This window comes from Spermophilus citellus (assembly GCF_964194105.1).
Source record: "Spermophilus citellus genome assembly, chromosome: 2".
Taxonomy (NCBI): domain Eukaryota; kingdom Metazoa; phylum Chordata; class Mammalia; order Rodentia; family Sciuridae; genus Spermophilus; species Spermophilus citellus.
In genome coordinates, this window is record NC_138183.1 from 62,669,791 (window position 1) to 62,692,609 (window position 22,819).

General features: G+C 37.2%; 1 protein-coding gene across 4 annotated transcripts in view; it reads left to right on the forward strand.

Annotated features, from left to right (window-relative positions):
- The window catches only part of PTPRD (protein tyrosine phosphatase receptor type D), a 507,860-nt gene that overhangs the window by 453,447 nt on the left and 31,594 nt on the right, over positions 1–22,819 (forward strand). For all 4 annotated transcript variants that reach the window (XM_081282603.1, XM_081282605.1, XM_081282604.1 and 1 more), the window contains exons 25-26: positions 9,221–9,340; positions 9,858–10,012. In XM_081282603.1, coding sequence (XP_081138729.1) covers positions 9,221–9,340; positions 9,858–10,012 — 275 coding nt within the window. The remainder of the gene's footprint in view (positions 1–9,220; positions 9,341–9,857; positions 10,013–22,819) is intronic.

Here is a 22,819-nt window from a genome sequence, read left to right on the forward strand (position 1 = left end):
GGTATATGAAAAAGTGCATGTTTATTAACACTTTTATGAATTAGACGTGTGCAAGATACCTGCTGAATATAGATATGGGGTGAGGAATAGAGAAGGAAAGGGAAGGCAGCGTGGTTTCATGGAAGGCTGCACAGGGACACCATCAGAGAGAAGGGCACCATCAGGAATGACATAGTTCCAAATAGGGGTTCTTTACAGTCAGATGTGTCAGCTCAGATTGCAATTCTAATCCATATAGCTATATAACAATGAGCTTATTACTTGACTTCTCAAAGTCTCATTTCTCACTTTTGGATTACATGAGAAGGTTGTGTGAGCATTGGCTGAGATAGGGAATGTGGTGGCAAGGTGTCTCTGTGAGTATCAACTGTTATTGTTTGCTACAGACTGGTTGCTTTACCAATGCAACTTCAGTTTCCCCCTAAAGCTGGCCTCTGAATAATTGTTTTTGTTCCCAAATGAAATGAATTTTTGTTTTTTTGTGGTCAACAGTGAATCCCAACCTACCTCACAGAGCCACTGCGCATGGCTAATCCTGCCCGCTGTTCCCAGTACAAGCCCACCATATGCATTTTGGTCGAGAAGAAAGGGGAACTCAAACCGTGGGATTCTTTAGTACTTGCTTTCCCCCTGGACTCAGTCTCCAGAATGTAGGTCCTGGCACAGGAAATTGTTTGTCTGCAAGTAGACCAAAATAAGACATTCTGGTTGCTACTTTCACTACAACCATATCTCAAGCAATACAGTGGGAAATCATGAGTAACACAGAAATGGGCTACACGTGTGATGATTGTCACTACACATAATATATTTTTGACACTATATATCCTTTCAGTTCAGTTTTGCATCTTGCTTATTTCATGATGCTAAGAAATTCTCCCCTTAAAACCTGTTTGCTTTGTCTTGGTCTGGCTCACTTCCTGCCTGAAGTTTGTCAGCATTACTATAGCCCTCCCTACATTAGAACAGCTCACTGAGACACAAAGGTTGCGAGGATCAACAGCACATGCTAGAAGTTTCAGTGGTCTCTTTCTAGGAAACTGACAATTCTTAACATGGAATTGTTGAAGAAGCCCTCACAAGGGTGTAGTGCAGTTTGGGACCTAAAGTAATCATTTGAAAACTTAAGCTCTTTGTCTTTCAAATGCCATCACTCTCTCTCTCTCTCAACTGTAGCCTTGAAAGAATCCTCAGCTTAACTGGGACTACTATATGGTGTATACATTTCAGTACTCAATCCTAAGAAGTATAAGTTGAATGAGTCTCACTATAGTATATAAAGAAATAAGATTTTTAAAATAAGTCTAAAATCTAGAGATTTTGAAGGTAAAATATGATCCCTGCCTGAAACACATAGATCAATTTAAGACCAATTTCAGGCCGTTGTAGAGTGGACCCTGTGATATAAAATACTGTTAGTGGGTTTCATTCCACAGTTTCCATCTGTATTGCCAAAGCCTCTCAAATTCTGCGTAGTTCATTGATTCTGGAGCAAGTCATTCCTGTGCCCTAGAATGTGGTCTCTAATTGTTTCCATGTTTCATAACATGCCCATAAGCACATGAATTGGTCTGGGCAACCACAGAGAGGGAAGAAAAAGTTTGGAAAAAATGAGGCACTGGAAGGAGAGTAAACTGTATACACCTGGGATTTCCACTCCAAGCATATTATTTGTGGTGGCTGAGTACATACAAGATCGACAGACACCCCCCCCCACACACACACACACACAAACCCATACCCCTGCCAAAGAATTACAGTCTCCAAAGAAAAATTTGCCATGTGATTCCTGACCCAAGTAGCTTTATTAATTGATTGTCCACTTATTTTTTACCCCTTCATCTATCTGCTTTTGCAGTTTCCCTTCTATTTTGTCTCCTATCTTAAAATACAAAAGACAGAGGGAAGGTGGAAGCCTCCTGCTTGGCAAATTCTGGAGCAGCAGGATGAGTGTTAGATGATGAATAGCTTAGCAGAGTTAGGGGATGTCTGTCTCTCCCTGTCCTCTCCAGCTAGCCTGCATTCACTGATGACTGCTGAAACTGTTGGTGCTGATGTTGTCTTTCAAACTGATTGATTGACTTACAAAGCTATTATTGTGGTTGAACTTAATGCTAGAAATGTATGGGATGAGGAAATAAATCTTGATACCCGACAAATGGGACATGATTAGAATTGTCATGCATTGGGGGCCAAGTTTTAAAAATGAATGACTAGAAATTAGGAATTCTATACTTGGCTTTCAAAACATCTAAATCCTTTTCATTTCCAAATTGAGAATAATCACGCAAACCAGTTGATGGCATCATTACTGGAGCAGATCAAATGTTCTCCACATCGTGACACTGGTTGTTTCTTAGGCCAGAGAGTGGGAAAGTCCAAGTATCACTAAATTTTGTTGTTTGTGCTAATGAATAGAGGTTAGAGGCTGTCGAGGCCAAAAAAAAAAGATTGGACTGGTATTACCTCACTGTGTTAATACTCCAGGGGATTAAAATATCAAAACTTCACCTAAGTCCTAGTGGAACACTTCTGACATCATAGCCACTTACTCCTCCAGTTCCTGAATGTCACCTCTGTCTACTTCCCCTGCAAAGTGAGGATGAGGTGGAGACACATTCACATTTTGTTTTGTGGGTAAGAGGGCAATTGCAGGCAAAAAGGCAGCACAAGAGGAGACTCTGGTTAGACAGTTTCTTCTTTTTCTATAAAACAAATCTTGAGATTCTTTTCAGATTGTGAGGTCCTTTGGGGTTAAAGTTTGACAGAGTCACGTTGAAGATTATAAATGGCAGGGTTATTGTTTCCATTGTCGTTATCGGTTTTGGAAAGCCCAGCCTTGGCCAGTGGCAGACTAATTCTTGGCCTCTCTGGTTTGTCAAGGTTCGGTAAGTTTAATGGAGAGCAAATGCTTTCCAAATGCCAGGTCTGTGTCCTTTTCCAAATAGAACTGGAAGCGCCGAAGGCCTTGAACATTTAATTTCTCAAACTGCAGCCCCAAAGCCCTACCTATCTAGGGCAACAGAAACTGCTTTTTCCTTAAGCAACTTTGGGAACGGCAGCACAAACATTGCCTTTGGAGTCTGCATGATGTATGGGATTGTTTTGAAACTGGTGGATACTTAATGTAAATAGGACACTGGCAACAGAAAGAATGATGTTCATGTTGGCAACCTAAAGGATGTTTGGGTCCTTATCTAGCAAGTTCCACACTTTTGGTTTTCTCTTGTCAGCAGACGTAGTGTCAGATAAAAGAGAAAGAATCCCACCAGTTTCTTGTCTGTTTGCTTCCTGGGTTTTCTACCTTCTTTTCCTTCCCTATCTCCTCTACAGAGAATGGCAGCCTACAGATTCTGGCTCAAAGCATTCTTATTAAAACCAATTAGAGTTATCATGACCTAAGTAAAAAGCTGGACTGGAGTAGGGCCTGCACCTTTGTTCCTGATGACTTTGTGTGAAGCCCTCTCCCTCTCTGCATCCATGCCTATAGTTCTCCCAAGCTGGATTGGGTCACTTCTGAGGTTTTGAGAAGTGCATTAGTCTCTGTGCTTTCCAGTGTGTAGTGTCCAGTCATGTATGGTTTTTCTCTGTCCTCTCTCAGCAGAATTTTAGGCAAAGTTGCTATTCAGTTGGCTTGCACTTAAGTAGAGTCACATGGGTTACAGTTTGGAGTGCATCTATACTGACAGGTCTACAGAAATTGTCTTTGCATGACACTAAGTAACCTAATGATACTGCTTGGTAATGGTGATACTGGAATGTAGCTGAGTCAAAAACAACTACTAGGCAGACCCGGGCAGAAGCAGAGATAGCTGGAGGGCTACTTGGGGTACTGAACTGCTACTCGGGAGTCATTAGAGATGAGGTAGTACTCTAAGGACCCAATCTTTGTGGGAAGAGCTGATTTCCAAATGCTACCAGCCATTGCGGAGAGGTACTTCATACAGTTCTCTTCTTGTTACAACAAAGTGTTGGACACCTAACACAAAATGTCTATCAGTGTAATGGTGGAAGTCATTGGGAAAGTTCAGGATATCTCCTCCCTATGTCAGCTTCTGGCAGACACATAAAACAAAAAAGAATAACTTTAAAAAAAATAATAAATGGTTTGAAAATTTTTAGAATGTTTTAATGAGCTGATAAGCAGTTTTATGACATAATTTAAAGAATAATATTTTTCAGCTTGATGACTTTGTATACATGAAAGGTTACAACTGCCTGGTCATCAAAGGCTTTAATATCACTCTCATTTCAAATATTCATTTGTCCCTTGATCCTCCACTACACAGTGATCACTAAAGATAAAATGAAACAGGGAAATACCCAACCCAGTCTGTTTTGCAATTTGAGAACATATATAGCCAAATATTAGTTGAATGTAGAGAATGACACTTGCTAAAAAGAAAAATAGAAACATTGAGATAATCTGTGTCCCTTCTGTGAAAAGTCAAGTATTTTGTCTTAACTTCCAGAAGAGTAGTTGTAACTTGTAGAAATTAACAACTCAGCATATATTTTGCTTTCCACCAAGACAGATATCGATTTTTCTAAAATTTTCTTTTACTACAATGCCCCTTATTAAATGAATCATCATAAATTGGTATCATAGAATAACATTCATTCCTATTTTCTAATGTTAGCATACTTGTTATCCAACCTTTAGAGAAGGCTCCTAACAACCACTCTGCCCAAACTGACCAGATAGGGATTTATAATTACTCTCATTAGCAGGTATTACCCCACATATTATTTATTACCTATCTTAAGTCCTTCTGTGGCTAAATAATCTGGCCTTAGGCAGGTTTTTCAAAGTACCATGTGGTAAATTCATTCTATATCAGTGATGCTAGAGCTCTCCTGATGAATTGGCTCATTATCATTGGAAGTCTGATGCTTTGCCATGCTCAGTAAGTCTTTACTAAATCGAAATGAGGGGGATTTGTTTTCAGAAAGTTTTGGGCAATTTAAAAATAAGCCAACCTAGACCACAGTATAATTGATTATAGAGTTGGCTACCTTTGTTGAGTACCTGCAATGTGCCAGCACTTCTACAGTAAACCATATGGGAGTAAAGATGGTCCAGAATATAGGCATTTCCCCCAAAGCAAGTGAGCATACCTATCAGGTACTTCCAGTGACAAGATTTTCATCAGAATCCATGTAAATATGTTTTATCATTCCATCAAACTTACTTTTGATAGTTTATCATGAAAATGTAAAATGCATTAATCCCATAGCATAAACAGTGACAGTCAACCTGTTCTCTCCATAATTATACAAAAATGAAAGGTCCACATATAGTTGATTCCTCAGTAATAATAAAAAGAAACATCTTTCCTAAATTTAACCCCAAATCTGAATTGTCTCATTCAGTTTAAGTCTCAAGTGAAATTACTGGGCAGTGTCTCTAAAGTACATCCTGGATAGTAGGTACATCTGTCCTCCTTTCCACGTCAGAATCTTAATTCATTCTCTTCCCACAACAGGCTGGGGCTCATGTAGATTAAAGAAGTTGTTTGGGATTTCACCACTGCCCACTGGAAGGAAGCAGGAGGTCCAAACATACTGCCATATTTAGTTGTTACTACTGATGGACTGGGGGCAGGGATTGTCTCATTTCACCTCAGTGTCCCCACAGCTCTAATACCTTGCCCTGCACCTGTGAGATTAACAACATTTATTTTTTCCACATTTAGAATTATTTAGGTAGTTTATAACAACCACCAAAAAATAAAAATAAAAATCCATAATAGCTAGTGCTAGGTGAATGCCCATTTGTGCTAGCCTGTGGGTTATTGGTGGTGCTTCATTTTAAATCCTTGCGAGAGGCCTGGAATGCCAGAGATACTGTTCCCATACTAGAGGTGAGACAAATGGGCTTTGGCTCTGTAAATACAGAAACAGCTGTGTGGTTCTTCAGTGAGATTCTGCCTGATCTTCCGTGAGCCAGTCCTGAAGCCACTCATAATCACCTCAACTTCAAATAGGAAAGGCAGAAATTCGTGTTTGTAGTCAGTAACTGCAGCCTTCTGGTTCTTACACACGCAGAGGGAACAGTCTTCATTCTTCATCTCCCACACTCAGCTCTGTGCACAAAGCCAAGCCTAGCCAACAGTAATTCTCTCTAGAAATGCCTTATGAGATTTTCTCTCAGGAGAATGAGGTGGGAGAAGGAAGTGCTGTTGTCAGAGTAAAAGACTTCAAGAGAGGAAAATAGAGCTAGCTCATTTGCATTAGCTAATTAGAAAAAATCATTTCTATTGTTCTGTGTCTTTTTTTTCCCCCTCACTATACCTCATATTCACATCCAATATTGAAATTAGAAATTATTTGTATAACATGTGCTTAGAAATGAAAACCTAATATAATATTTGCCAGTGAATGTGAGCCCTCAAGTTTAGCCCTCTGAAGTCAGATGAAACTTGTGCAGGCCACTTGAGAACGGTTGAAAAAAAAGCCAAGGAATAAGTGTGGTACAGGCTGACACAGGGAGGGGAAGTATTGAGTCACTGCAGGACCCCATATGTGCATGTCTATATGTGTTAGAATATTTATTTTTCATAAGCTCCCTCAGAATATATTTCTGAGGGAAAATGACAATGTTTGGGGTGTGTTCTTTTTGTGGGGGTTTTTTTTTAATTGGTTTGGTTTGGTTTTGTTCTTTTGGCCCACACTGGGGATTGAACCCAGGGCCTTGTACATACTAGGTAAGCACTCTGTCACTAAGCTACACCCCCAGCCCTGAAAATGGTAATATTTAAATATATTTGCTAAAATAAGATTGTTCCCAATTTTTAAAGTTGTTTTTGAAACATGTTAAAGCATTTGATTTTGGTAAAGAAAAAGATTATTTAAGTTGAATATGGAAGCAGTTGTTTTATCATTTAGCTGGAAGTTTTTATAAGAGTATTTACTCCTTAGAGTAATACTTTTTGGTATTTCTTCTAAAAACAGTCAGAGTCTAAGCCATTGATAGCTACAGTTTAATACCTACTTCTAGTAGTTTGTGAGTAGTATTACCTCAGCTTTTCTTGCATCTTACAGATGGAACAGATTTGTAGATAGTCATTAAACAGCGGAGTGATTTTTTACAAAGGTTATATAAAAGCTGGCTTCCAGTTCCTCATCTCCTATGTCTTACCTCACTAAACAGTCAAAGTATAACCAGTTCCTAACTTTGAAATGTAATTATATTGAATTTGGTTCAGTGCAATGAATTGACCTTATAGATCATTTTGTTGCATTAACGTGATGTTTCTGGGTATATCATAGTTATATCTGTCCTCATAGGACTTGATCAGTTGGTTTTGATTTCAAATGATTGCTGTCCAGCTGAAACTTAAATAATGAGTTTGAATTTCTCTCTTGATTCTTTAACTGAGCATATATCTCCCCTCCTCTTGAATATTGCAGTATGAGGCCTACAGATTGCTTTTGTCTTCTGCAGTTTGGCATCTATTTCATCGTTTAAAACAAAGCCTTTGGCCTAATTTTTATGATTTTTCCCACCTGAACCATTATTACCTAAGTAGTTTTGGTTCCATTCAAGTGGAAGCCTTTGCTAAATATATCAGATGTGACCTCCTGGACTTAGAAGATGGGCAGAGAGCATATAGAGTTGTTTGACCCTGGGCATGCTACCTTAATTGTCCTTATTGTCCTTGAATAACTGTCTTCTTTTTATGTATTCTTTCTTTTTAAGTCAGAGCATGAGAGAGAAATAAAAACACAAGAATATTCTGTACATCTGGGAAGCATGCAAAGTATTTTTTTAATTCTATTAAAACACAAATTCTTCATTTTACTGTCACACTTTTGTTTGTTTTTCATCAAAAAGGTGATGTTTGTGTGGTTTCACGGTTGGAAAAAAAAAGCACAGGAATCAAATCTTGTGAATTCAATTTCTAGCTTACTGAATAAATGTACAATAAAGTGTTTTCCTCCTTTTTCTTGTCAAGAAAATTGTGTAGCGGGTAAAAACCTCTGCCTGTATAGAAGGTCCAGTATCTACAGAAAGAGGAGATACTATCTCTGTGAAATAGATTACAATATTACGCACAGAATGCTGCTAATATTTATATTAAACATAAAGCAAATAATTACCTAATAATTCTATTCACCAGACCAAAAAATTCTCTTATCTGTAGTCATAATGCCTTATTGCCTTTGTTTAAAACCAAAGATTGTGTTTTCAGTTCCTCCCTTTTCAAGTAAATGATGTGCTTCCTAATATAAAAGAGTTCTAACAGCTTTCTTTACCTAGAGAAATGCATTTCATTTGGCTTCAGTTAAGAATCACTTCCATTTTTTTTTTTAAATCTGAGATAGAAAGGGTAAATATATTCTGATCTATAGCCTTACCGGAAACTATAGTGGTGTGTATGTCATTTTTTATTATGCTTTTTAATGCCCAAAGGACATTTTCAGTAAATTTGAGGCTTACTGCAGACCTGGAATTATTCTTTGTTGCGTGTTAAACTAATTGAGTTGAATACTCTTTTGTTCCACTTCACATAGAAATTGTAGATTATTCATCTCAAATGAATGAATTTTAAATTATTTAAACTTTACACTGCTAGTATATGACCCTCTGAATCCATTTTTAAGAAACAGATCATTTCCTCTAGACATTACAGGTTTAATTTGTTTTGGATACAAATACCATTTATCTTGTATTTTTTTAAAAAAAATACATGCTTATGTTGTTCATTATACTTTGATAGATTTTCAAATTATTTCTACTTTTCTTTAAAATAAGCCTGTTTAGAAATGTTGATAGCTAAATAAGAAAATCTTGTGCCTTTTAAATCTTGATGGATGAACACTAACTATCTCTCCATGGAGTTTAAATGCCTAAGTATAATTGTCCTGATGCAAATCATAATGTCTGCCCCAGAACAAATTTGTGATTTTTTACCCGAGTATTCTGAAGTTTCAAATACCTATCTCCTTATTTTACTCAGCAACAATCTGCAACTTATTTTTCTCCAGGAAAATTGAATCTGTTACTGCTTAATATTCTTACCAGTTTGAAAAATGTGGTTTATATTGGCATCAGAGCAGTAATTTACATATATTGGGATAACAAGAATGCATGCCAGAAAAAGATCAACATAAAATGAAATGCAGAAAAGCTGTTTTCCTTCAACAGCAACTCAAAGTAAAGCTAATGGAGAAATTGATGAGCCTCTGCCCTGAATGTGTCACTTGTTTCTTGTAGGTGAAGTGTGACCAGTATTGGCCCAGCAGAGGCACAGAAACCCATGGACTGGTGCAGGTGACACTGCTCGATACCGTGGAGCTGGCCACGTACTGTGTTAGAACATTTGCACTTTACAAGGTTTGCTCTTTGTCTTTTCTCCTCCCTCCCCATTATTTAAAGAAAACCTCTTTTGATAAATCAAATATCTTAAGCCTTTACTTAAATCTTAGTCCCACTGGCAACGGTGAAGAATGAAGTAATTCTTCCATTATCGCCCAACAATTTTTCTCCCAGTCTAGTGATTTATCAGTAAATATGAAACCCGTGCTCTGAAGGAAAGTTTCAGCAAATGAAGAATAGATGAAGAAGAACTACTTGTTTCTGTAAAAATATAACAAGAGCACTCCAGATGTTCAAACCTGAACCAAGGAATGCTTCTCACCTAAGAATTCAATCTTCCTGAGCAAATAGTTGTCATTTATGAATAGCTTGGGGTTTGTATCTCCAAAGAACGTGCCTTCTCAAAGGATAATAGGGTGGGAGAGAGGAATTATGATAGCACTTTTAACATTATAGTGTTACCGTGTTTGTGTTATTCGTCATTACCACCCGAGATGAGGAACGCAGAATTTCAGCCAGTGTTCCTATGTCACAGAATGGTTCCAGCGAGAAGAGAGAAGTGAGACAATTCCAGTTCACCGCCTGGCCAGATCACGGTGTTCCAGAGCACCCCACACCTTTTCTAGCTTTCTTACGGAGAGTCAAAACCTGTAACCCTCCTGATGCAGGTCCGATGGTTGTGCACTGCAGGTAAGGACCACAGAAGGTTTTGGAGGAAACCAAGTTAAATTATTCTTTATCAGACGTTTTCTTTTAAATTTGTTGACACTGGGGGTAATAAAGCCTTCATGAATAATATAGATCTCTTTTGGTCAGATGCCTGTACTGTAATAATAGGAAGGATTTCATACAGATGCATATTGAGACAGAAGGCAACAATGACCCATTGCTATTTTTTCTTTAGGGTAAAAATAAAAACAAAATTAAGCATGCACATGACTATAAATATATATAACAGAAAAGAGTGAAGTACTGACCTTTTAATCAGGGTCAAGTTTAACCTCCTATGTGGAGGAATATTCTTAAAACATATTTACATGTATTGTTTCATGAGCTTTTCTGATAGAAAAGTTTTGCTGTTTATAGGGGAGAAATTGTTTTAAGTATACATGTTTTCAGGGAGAACATCATGTTGCCTGAAGACAAATGCCTTTTATACTTTATTAATACCAATTCACACATAATAAATATACTAATTTGTTTAATGAAATATATACCAAGGCCTATAGTTTGGAATGAGTACTTTGAGATAATGATCCTATATTTCTCTTAAAAGGTATAATTTATATTTTTTGCATAATTGTGCAAGCACCCTCTACATCACCACTCAGTTTCTATTATTTGTAAGTGTTCACACATTTTTAATGTCAACTGATTTTTTTACAGTTGTCTGTTTCTCTCTCAAGTATTGTGACTAACAGACTATTGAAAATGTCTAGTCAGATTCTATATATTACTATTTATTTCTATATAAATGTACAGCTCCTATGACTTCGTGATAGTATTTTATTACCTGAGTAATTTAAATATGAAAAATAAATATGGCTTATTTAATAGATAAATAAAATTCAAGAGTGGAAGTTTATTTTTTTAAAAAAAAAAAAAGGACAAGAAAGCATCTGTCATAAGCCACTTCCATCATAAATTAGTAGCATAACTCAGACCCCATATTATCCTACAACATTATATAACAGTTGGGGATCAATAGATACATCAAAATAAAAGTGTAAAAATTCATCTGGCTAATTCACACTATAATGGTTCTTGTTAAATAGTGGCCTTGCAAATTCCAAACAAGATGATGTACCTTTTCCAGCAAATGTTTTTCCTCATAAACAGTAACATTAGCATTACCTTACATTTATGTAGAGTATTTCACAAACTTGACTTGAAAGCATTCTTTTTGCTTTATTTTGTCTGAAGTTCATAACAACACGTACAGTCAAGTCAGCCTAAGAGACAGTCTACAGGGTTTATTTGAGTATTGCTAATTAAGAAGACGGTAGGGCAGTCATGCCTCATTGTCTAGTTCTTGCTTCCCTATACCCAGGACGGGGCCTTTGAGGACTGGTCACTTGGTTGTAGTTTTCTGCATGATTATGAAACATTTAAATTTCTTTTCATTATTTCAGGTAAATACTTTTCCATCTAGAAAGCATATTTGTTTCTCCTACCTATTGCTTTAGTCAAGCATGAATTTGACCAGGCTGAATACTGTTATCTAAACATTTTTCCAGGCTTCAAAGATCCAATGTAACTGGTTACATGGTACCCCTGCTTGTGTTAAAGATCAGGCATGACACATGAAATGTTTTAAAATGGAGTTTAGCCAAAGATAGAGACATGAGAAATTTGAGTTGGTAGGAGAAATGTTGTCCTCACATGACTAATGTCAAAAATGAAGTTTTCTTTCCCCTACCCATCCATGCACATGTGCATGCACACACACACACACACAGACAAGTGATTATAGAACCCCTATTAAGTAAATGGTATTAAATAGATAAAATAGGAAGAACAAACATTAGAGAAACCTAACTTGGAAATTTTTATTTAAAAAAAGCATTACAGTGTTTGCATTGCATTTTGAAATACAGTATCTTCCCTCTCAAAAAGTGTTTCTGTTTCGGTAAAGTAGGCACATAAGAAAACTGAAATAGATAGGCAGTCTTAAGATGAAATCTGCCTTCAGCTGATAATAGGCAAGGTGTGTATGCTTCACATTGGCCACTATGAGGGATCCAAAGAAGTTTGCAAGCCAAGAGGAGAGAAAAGATAGCTATGGTGCATGATTTTGATAACATACATCACACACAGGAAGGTACCTCTATGTAGTGGTGTCAAGCCACCTGGACTCACCTCTGAGATATGCAGGCTGCTCAGGAGAAATAAGGAAAGAAAGATGAATGTGAAGAGCTAATAGCTGCTGACATTTGGAAGTGCCATGCCTGAGGCTCTGGAGAAGCTGTGTATTGAAACAAAAGGAGAGTAGGTGTATTGATGGAAGAAATTTGTTAGCAACTTCAAAACAATAGGGGAAAGATACAGCATAAATGGAGCTGTGTTCACCCATAGGTAATTTCATATGTCTGGTAAGATATGTTGGCCTCTGCGTAGAGGTCCTGTCAACATAGTATCCAAACCATCATGAGTCCTTGACTTGGCTACAAGTATGTTAAAACTTGAGAGCATAATGTTTCAGATGGAGTAGCAGATTAATGTCATTCTAAACAACAATTACTCATGTGGTGTCCCAGCAATGTTAGTTTAGAAAAATTAAAGCTATTTCTAAATAACAATTACCCATGTGGTATCCCAGAAACTTAGTTTAGAAACCATCTCTAAGCAGTAAGAAACTAAGCAAAAAGCCACAATCACTAAGTTACAAAAGGGCATAGCTATGATCATGTTACAAATAATCATGAAAAGCACCCTGAATAAATACTTTATTTCTTGTTTTGATTTCTCTTTCAGTATACCTGATTCTTTTCTCTCTAAAGAACTAGCAACCAACTCAGAGTTAATCTAAACTTTCCATCAAACAGATTCAGGGAGAATGTAGGAGAATTCAGAGGAAATCTGGTAGTATCCAGAAAATTGGGGCTTCACATTTCTCCCATAGTTCTAGAGTAATACATGCATTAGGATTAATAAGAACCATTAAGTAGTGGAAATTCTAGCAATAATAAAAAAGAGTTATAGGGCTAACCTAGTGCAACAAGCACAGACAACAGTCTTAATGTTGAAAGTGTGCACTCTGGGGAAATTTGTGTGGGAAAAGGCCAGCTTGTTTAACACATTGGTTTTGTGCCTTTGGGGAAATTATTTAATCTGTTAGCCTCTGTGTCTTCACTTACAAAATGATGTAACACTATTTATAGCAGTAAGAGTTTCATGAAACTCAAATGTAATGATATGTAATGACACACATACAGCACTGAGGTCAAGGCTTGCTATTTAGAAGTTTGCAGTAGTGTTGAATTATTAGTAATTCATTATTGAGTGAGATTTAAGAACCATATGTATATTTAAAATGCTAAGGAGAAGAATATACCATGAATGCACATATCATCTGCAACCAGATATTGATAAATATCCAAATAAGTAAATTAAATGGATTTTTTTTTTAAATTTTGACTTTTTATTGTAATACATCATATTTTTCTGAGGAACAGAACATTTTAATGCTGTGAATTAGATTAATAACAAATCTGTTTTCGTAAACACATGTAAAACCACTGAACTCTAAAAATGGTGCTATTCAGGACATATGGAACTCAATGCTGTGGTTCTTGTGCTTCTTCAAGATAAAGTCTGAACTACTTCTTATATTCATGGTCCTATGTGACTTAAGCTGATTTTGCCCTTCACCCATCCTTCATTGTTTGGGCCACCTACATCAGCTACAAATTCCAAGGACCTTCACTCTTGGCGCTCAGCAAGCAGTATTTATGTGGCCTGGAACTCAAGTACTCCCCTTCTCTCCTAGGGAATATTCAAACCTTTTTCATAATCCAACTGAAGTAGCACTTCCAATATATGACAAAGGATGAAAGCTGGTTTCAGATGGTTTTGTTGATATATATGGTAACTTTATTCAACTCTGAGCAGGAATTCATTAAAACAGGAACACACTAACCACTTTTTCAAACCATCCCCTTTCCATATTGTTTTATCTACCTCCAAATTTATCTGTCTGTAGCATTGCTTCTACTTATAGATATTTGAGTTATAACCCAGGAGAAGCCTTTTAAGCTCATTCCCCATTCCTCTTCACATAAGGAAACTTAAACACTTTATTGTCTGAACTCTCCTAAAACAGGTTCATGTTTAGCATGTGTATAGGTCATATGTGCCTTGAAAGCATAGAGTATGAGCTTAGCTTATGTGCATTTGTGCCCAGCTCTTACACCACAGTACCATGTGCCCAATAATTGACTCTTCAAGTTAGTGGCATTTCATATTTTAGAATTTTTTTACAGAAATAAGTGAGATAGTTTCAAAGCTGGGCTTTTTTTTTCTTTTAACATAATAGGCTATAAACCAAGTACGGTGGCACATTCCTATAATCCCAGCTACTCAAGAGGCCAATGCAAGAGAATCAAAAGTTTAAGCCCATCCTGAACAACTTAGTAAGATCCTATCTCAGGGTAAAAAAAAAAAAGGGCTTGGACTGTAGCTTAGTGATGGAGCACCACTATATTCAGTCTTCAGTATTTTTTCTGTTTATGTCTTTTTACCTGTGCTATGGCTTTTACCACCCAATCATCCTTGTCAGTACATATGTTATTATCCCATTTCACAGAAGAAAAATCAGAGGTCAATACAGGTCAGTTTACTTCCCTGAGCTCATGGCACTAGTGGTGGCAAAGCCATCATATGTCCTGGGTTGCCTCTAGACCAAGCACATTCTCAAGTCTTCAGATCTCTTTATGGTTCTCTCTTCCCCTTCTGCTGCCCACTGGTAGGATACCTCACTGCCCATCCCTCCCTGATGACCTGGTGAGAATGAGCCCCTCTTCCTTTTCTGCCTCCACATCACTTTGCCAGATTCTAGCCTTTCTTTCACTTTGTCTATATCAAAGGCAGCTGCTAACATGTGATTCTCTTTTACCCCTGTAATCATTTTAACATAAACAGTCATAATAGCTAGCAGTTACTGAGCCATTACTGTTTCACAAGAATTAGTAAGTATTTCAGGTATAATAATTTAATCCACAAAACAATATATTTCATTTTCCAAGAGCATTAAGCACAAAGGCGTTATAAGTGATTGTTCAAAGGTCATTCTTCAAAGTCATACAACTCCTAACTGTAGGCCCAATCACAAAGGGCAAGGCCTGTTTTCTTACCATTTTACCCAGTTCTGGCTCCTTGTTACACAATTGCCCATTTCCTTTCATCTTCTCTCCACATTTGTTGAGCAAATGCTCAAATTTGTCACTGCCTCTTCAGATATCTGTGCAGTACATGAATAGACACATGTGATATTTTTTGACCTCATTCATAAAATTGGAGTTCGAAAGACTAAGGAGATCTCTCAAGTTGTTTACGAAAATTAGATGTCCTTGGAGATCATGCATTACATTTTCCCATATTATTTTAATTTCCTTTTAGAAAAGAAAATTATTTTGTTACCTTTTTCCTTTTTGAGCCCTGTTCTTTGTGTTGTCTAATAGTAAAGTTTGTGGCTTATATTGTAAACCACATATTCTGTAAATTCTATCCTGTCGTAATTTCATTGAATCAATTATAAAACTTTGACCTATGATACCAACACTTGAGTTATACTTTTATAGCCAAGGGAATATTTTTTCTTCATAGGAGAAATTTATTCATTTCAGGATAAATATGAAAGGGAGATAGATGAGGGCCTCTGACTCTATCTTCTAAATGAAGTTATGCCAGGGGAAAAAAATAGACTTCCTGAAGGTCACTTAAGGAAGGTCCTAGAATCAAGCGAGTCCTCAAAACTAGAGGGAACCACCTGCAGGCCAGATATAGATCAGTAATGCCTTATATACATGAATGGGCCACCTAAAAATCAAAAGATAATTTGGGGTTGGAAAAATTTTTAATATCCAATCATCTTAATAGTTTTCAACTTTATATATGAAAACACAACCAAGAAACTAGTTAGGTTATATTCACAGCATAGCAATTTACCCTAAGACCAACTCAATATTGAAGAAAATAGTCCTTTCAAGGTCAAAAGAGTTTGGAAAGCAGTGAATATAGGCATAAAATAAAAGGTCAAAAGAGTTTGGAAAGCAGTGAATATAGGCATAAAATAAAAAGACCTTGTGATCCGAAGAAGCACCAATACCGTGGAAATTTGTTTAATGCATTTTTAACCATTCATTCTAAATCCCATCCTTTATTTCTCCCAATGTTCCCTTCAAATGTCTCTTCAGATCAAAGACCACAATTCCTGCCAAAGCATGTGATAGTTTTGTGATGCTGACAAGTGTGAAGCACAGACTCATATTTTAAACCTGGGATTCATTTCCACTTGTAAATTAAGTAATAGGAGAAGCTAGCCTTCTGTAGATGAAAGACTGGATTGTTAAAAATACCAGCATCTCTGGATAGGAAGATGGGTGGAATATGTAAATAGTGTCCTTATTTTTGGAAACGTTTTAAGGTGAGGAGAAGTAATTATACCATGTGGAACCTGTTATTCCAGGTTTTATTCTTACATTTTTTTTAAGTTTTTTTTTTTTTAAAGAGAGAGTGAGAGAGGAGAGAGAGTGAGAGAGAGAGAGAGAATTTTTAGTATTTATTTTTTAGTTCTCGGCGGACACAACATCTTTGTTGGTATGTGGTGCTGAGGATCGAACCCGGGCCGCACGCATGCCAGGCGAGCGCGCTACTGCTTGAGCCACATCCCCAGCCCTATTCTTACATTTTTAAGTACCAATCATTCTGCATAAAAACCAAATGCTTAATTTATGAAACAACATGGTGATACAAAACAGGAGGTTAGACTCTAAATATTTTGATTGCATAATCCTGTAAAAGAAAAATATCTTACTTCAACTGAAATAATTTCAAAAATAATTGAACCCAAAGAACCCATGAAAAGGAAATACACAGTGGCCCCACTAGATATAAAAAGTAAAATTCAAAATAGAGAAGGTGGTTTAGGTTTTGGAGGAACACTCAGACTGCCTAATTAAGTGGAAAATCTGTTTGAAATAAACATTGTAGATTTAATGTAAGTTGAAGAGAGGTCAGGTCAATGGTGTAAGACTTCAGAGTCATGTATCAGACCTGTGTCATGAAGGCACCTTCACAGGCAGCTGTGAAACTGTCACCTTTCTGTTTCCATTTCATGCAAAAGAAGAGCAACTAGCTCACTTTTGTGTAGGAATGTGATGGTTTATCTCTTGTCACTTACTTGGTTTTATATTGATAACACAGATGTCAAATATTCATTATTACTGACATCACTCGACAAATAAGGAAATGGAGACTTTGGGGAAAAATAAAGTGATTTGCTGAAGACCACATACCCAGTAGAAAGCAATAAATGAGAATCAAGGTTTCATGCTTTTTGTGCATTCCTTTCTAGCATTTTTCTATTTTGCTCAGTGTATGTTACACAAAGGAGAGTATGCTGTCCCCAGCCCTCACCAGAGAGGCTTTCTGGCAGATAGGACTACTCTTTGGGAACAGCAGTGCATGGTAATGAACATAGTGCACTTAAAATCACTCTGCCAGAGTTCAAATTCCAGCTACAACATTTACTATATCTATGACCTTAAGCAGGTCATTGAATCTTTCTACAAAACCTCAATTTCCTGATCACTAAAATGGGGATAACAATAGTATTTCCTTCATAGCATTGTTTATGGTGATTAAAGAAGTTGATATGTGTAAAGTGATTAACTAGCCAGGAACTTGCCACATAAAAAGAAGTTAATAAATGTTTGCAGTTCCTGATGTTTTTAGTAATATTATATTTTGCTTTATTAAAAATACGTGGTTGGGCTGGGATTGTGTCTCAGTGGTAGAGCGCTTGATTAGCACAGACGGGACTGGGGTTCAATTCTCAGCACCACATTAAAAAAAAATAAAGGCATTGTGTTGTGTCCATCTACAAAAAAAGATATTCATTCTCATTCTCTCTCTCTCTCTCTCTCTCTCTCTCTCTCTCTCTCCTTTAAAAAAAATAGGTGGTTACTTATTGGCTCTAATTTAGTATAAGAATGGCAAAGCATGTTGTCACATTTTCTGAAATGTAATAAGGAAATGTAATTTATTTAGAAGTTTAGAAAACATGAGTATATAAATCTAGAAGATAGCAACTAGAATGTTTAACAAGTTAAAAATGTTTAATAATTCATTACAATTAAAAAAGTCTTCACATATTGGAGTGGGTTGTTCCTGTAAGGCAAGGTGCCTCTAGGTCATCTAACTCTTGTTGCAGGAGATGTCCCATACCTGGTAGGATAACAGTACCCTTGGCCTTTGCCCACCAGATGCCAATAATACCTCTCCCCTGAGTTGTAATTGTAAAAAATGTTGTTTTTTTTTGACATAATAATCAAATGTCCCATGGTGGGGGCATAGTCACCTCTAGTTGAGAACCACTCTTAAATGGTAATAAAACTGATTTTTAACTGTGGCACAGTTTCTGCATTCAAATGATAACAAACCTCAAGGCTTTCACACATACACCCAAATGTTTTTGAATAACATCCTCCTATTAAACATTTGGAGAAGTTCTTTATGAAATTTACTTTAGTAAATACCTTTTAGATCATAGAGGAAACGGGCTCCTTAGTTGAAAAAAATCACTCAAGAGTATTCCTTGCATTGATCCCCAAACATAAGCCAAATACTTGGCTCTAGACATCTCTTGGAACCAAAAAAACAAAACAAAACAAAAATCTTCAAGGACAAAAATGTGCCACCATTAAGTGAATTCAAAGGAACAGGCCACGGGCTCTTTACTGCCAAAAAGGAGTTCCAAAAATATTTTTGCACCATAGCAGAATTGCAGCAATAAATCTTCAGCCCCCCAAGGTGGCTACATTTAAGGGCTAAACCTTTGCAGTTGATAAATGCTAGTCTTTTTTGCTAGGGTGTCAGTCCCATTGCTTTTTATTCATGCTTGGTGTGACGTGCACAATAAGCATCAGGACTGCCCTTAAGTGGAAGGTGATTGAGCAACTGTTCCTTTTTTCATTGTCAAGCAGTGGCCAAAGATCAAAGATTAGATGAATGGAAGAAAAGTGAGTCATAATGTCAGACCCCCTGTCCAAACTTGCAGGGTCCTGAAATCCTTTGCTTTTTGAGTTTTTTTTTTTTTTTTTTGGGGGGGGGGTGTATATTTCTGGAATAGTGTGCTTTATTTTTAAATAAAAGAATTTTACTTTTCTTATGGAATTCTTAACCACATTTCATTTATGTTTTTCAGAACTTCATTGTAAAGAGACTTGAGCAGTTTTTCTCTCTTCCCTCCCCATCTTTCCTCTGTACCTTTCCCACCTCCTCCAAAAAGTCCTACACTATGTTTCAGTCCATCAGGGCATAGTGAGCAGTAAGTCTCTTATCAGTGCACAGTGGCGCTTGCAGAACCCATAGTTAACTTATCTAAGCAGATAACAAGAAGAACTAGATAAAGCAGGGCTGGGTGAACTGTGGCTTCTCCATTCTAATAATAAATGCTGAATAGCTGTGTGCTTTTATTTTTAACATCTGAAAGGAAAGAATTTTGATTATTTTGAGAAGGGATGACTTTTCACTTTGTTTTTGTTTTTGGTTTAGGTTTGTTTTGAAGGTTTTTAAAAATTGTAATCATATTTCTGTTTCTGATATGTGTGTGTGTGCCTTTGGACTTGGCAATCTTTCTGAAATAGAGGGTATGTCTCCTAGTTAGCCATTTCTGCCTGCAAATACCAAACCAAAACCTAGTGGCTTAAAACCCCTGTGTCTGTTCTTTTTCACTATTTTGTGGGTCCGTTTGGGACAGGGCACTGGCCTTTTGCTGGTCTCTCCTATGCTCACTTTCCTTGGAAGTCAGCTGGAAAAGGTAGGAATCTCTGCTCCCCAAGGCCTTTTATCCTGGCCCAGGTTCTCAGGGTGTAAAAGAGGAAGCTACAAGACCTTATGAGCCAGGGCTTCCAGCACTTTCCTTTGTTAAAAGAGAGTCAAGGACTGGTCCAGATTCAAGGGATAGAGAAACGGACTGTACCTCTTAATGGGGGAAGCAACAGATAATGTGTAACCTCATTTATTCTGCCTTTGAGTGCTACCTGACTAAACCTTATTTATAGCCTGTGGAGGCTCATCTCTCCACTCCTGCCAGCCTGCCTTCTTGCAGTGTGAATGACCCTAATGAGACTGGATGAGAGGAGCAAAGACCCTCAAGCTCATCCCAAAATACAGGGTTTATTTGTTAATAGAGGAGGGTTTTTTTTTTAATGTAGAGAAAAAGTCAATTTAATTTGTTTTATAACTGATACCTCTTTATTTTTACTGACTATCAGCTTGTGGGTGGGAGAAAATTGTACTCTTAACTCTTCTCTCATCTTTGTGAAAAATATTTCCTCTGCATCTTCCTGTAATTTAGGATTTATTGGGGTTAATGGGTTTCTTTTTAAACTCTAGGATTATGATTCATCTACAGTGAATCAGATCTAAAAAGGATATTTCCAGACTTCCAAACCACCACCTCTTTTTTTTTTTAATCTTAGAGATAGATAAGAAAACAAAATAAGGACCCTTTCCCATAAACTCTTGCTGGACTGGAGTCTTCAGACTGCCAGTTGATATATTTCCCAGTGCATTGTGACCTTTAAATTTTGTTCACATTAATTTGATTAAAGAGTCCCTTAAATTTATTCTAGGTGCGTTAGGAAAATAACCAGAAAACATCTGTATGAGAGGAGGTGTTTTGTTTGGCACTAAGATGGTTGAAGTAGGTAATTTTGATGCATTAGAAATAACTAAGTATCACAGATCTTCAAGTCTGTGGCTAATGGTAAGAAGGTCTGATGGGTAGACTGGCAGCCGTGTTTATATACTGGGTAGCAGGAAATGGTAAAAGGATGCCAGAGGGAGATGAATTCTCTCCTGCTTTGCTTCCATCTCGGAATCATGATGGTGGAAATCACATCAGTCCACTAAAAATTACTACACATGCTGTCTTGGCAGCTCTGCTTTGGTTCGAAGTGGCTGCTTTGTATATCTGCCACTCCCATTGGAGTGCTAGCCTGGCTGTGGTAGCATGAGCTTTTTAGTGTCCATATGCCTGGGAGTCTCATTATCCACAATTTCCTCATCCTAGGCTCCAGCCAAGAGCAGCAGATGCTATTGTTACCTCTTCTATTGAATAAAGTAGGAAGCAAAGAGAGACAGAAATTTGTCAATAGTGTTCTTCTGTTGGAATCGAAATGAAAAACTGCATGTGGTGTATTGTCCAGTAGTAACCCATGTGCCAAATCCCTGTTTTGTGTAACACACTTACATCAGATAAGACTCTGCCCCTGTATTTCTTAACATGATGTAAATGACTTTCTTCATTTGACTGTGAATGTGTTGCAATAATAGCCATTCAGACTTCTCAGCTTGGATTTGTGCAGTTTCTCACACTTGCAAACCCTTTGCTTCTGACCATGCCATCTGCTAGAATCACTCCTATTTCGTTTATACACTCACTGTGTTTGTTATGTGCCTAAATCTAACTGTGCAAAATTCTGAAGTCTTTCATGTAAATAAACAAATGTTTAGCAAGCATCTTTAACTGCTTTGCCTGATAAGCAGCATTAATAAGGTACATTTGCGTTTCTAAAGTTAAATGCAGCTGCAGAGAGATTTTGGTTGCTGAAACGAATGAAGTGACACCAAAAGCAATAGAGAATCCTCTTTGAAATAAAAACCTGAATACATAACTAGTTTCCGTGCTGAAATCAAGCTAACTGATGGAAAATTAAGCAAACGGGCTCTTTTTAACAACAGAACATACCTGGGATGGGGTTGCGGGGATTCTCAGACTCAGCCAGGTCTCTGGTCCCCCCATGTTATCCTATCAAACTTCTGTTTGAGCCAAATATGACATGAGTGAATCTGCAGAGTCTTACTGGTCTGTTCTCATCTATTCCTATTCTTGTCATCCGGGTAAAGTGCAGCATGAGTTGGCTGAATGAGAAGAGCAAAATTCCCAAGTTTAACCCAAAATACAAGTTCTTTTGTCAATCTCTGAAATAGGTAAGAAAGTAGAGGAAAAGGCCTTTTAATTTCTTTCAGAAATTTTGCCTGATTTTGTGCATTGTGACTGGGTTTGCTTTTTCCTTTTGGAGGCATAACTACCCCAGATGCACATGCAAGAGGTGCAAGTTGGAGGGTCTTTTTCTGTTTCTAATTTCCACCACACTGCAGTGCAGTCTGGCCAGAAAGAGGAAGACTAGGTGAGCAGAACCCTTCTTGTCCAACCCATTGCCTAAAATAGTGATTATATGAGGATGTCATTTGTTTTTAAAATACATTATCCTTTATAACCAAGCTTGGCTTGAAAACCATAAATGACTATGTAAGATAAACAAACATGAGATGTAACTCTAACCTCTAAATTTTACCAAGAGCCAGGGCTAGGCAAAGAAGAACCATGAATGGTCTTCAAATGTGAGTTATTTCATGTGCTCAAGAAACCTAATGAAATTCAAATTCTTCCTAAAGTAGCTCATACATAGTATGTTTAAAAATCTAAAGTGATAAATGAAACTCCTAGACCTTAAAACCTTCATTTTAAGTGCATTCCATAAAAATAACCTTGAGTTCCACTTCTTCCACTCTTCAGCTTTTGGGTTAAGAAATTGGAATTGTGTATGTAGCAAAATAAGAGATATCAACTGCCCTAGATCAGCTAGATCTTATGCAAACCCTTCACTGGAGTTTGTTTCTCCAAGGAGATAGGGAACCAAGGTGATCATACACTAATGGCAGAAGAAAGCTGGATAAAATTCAGCAGATTATGTCCTTGTTTACTTT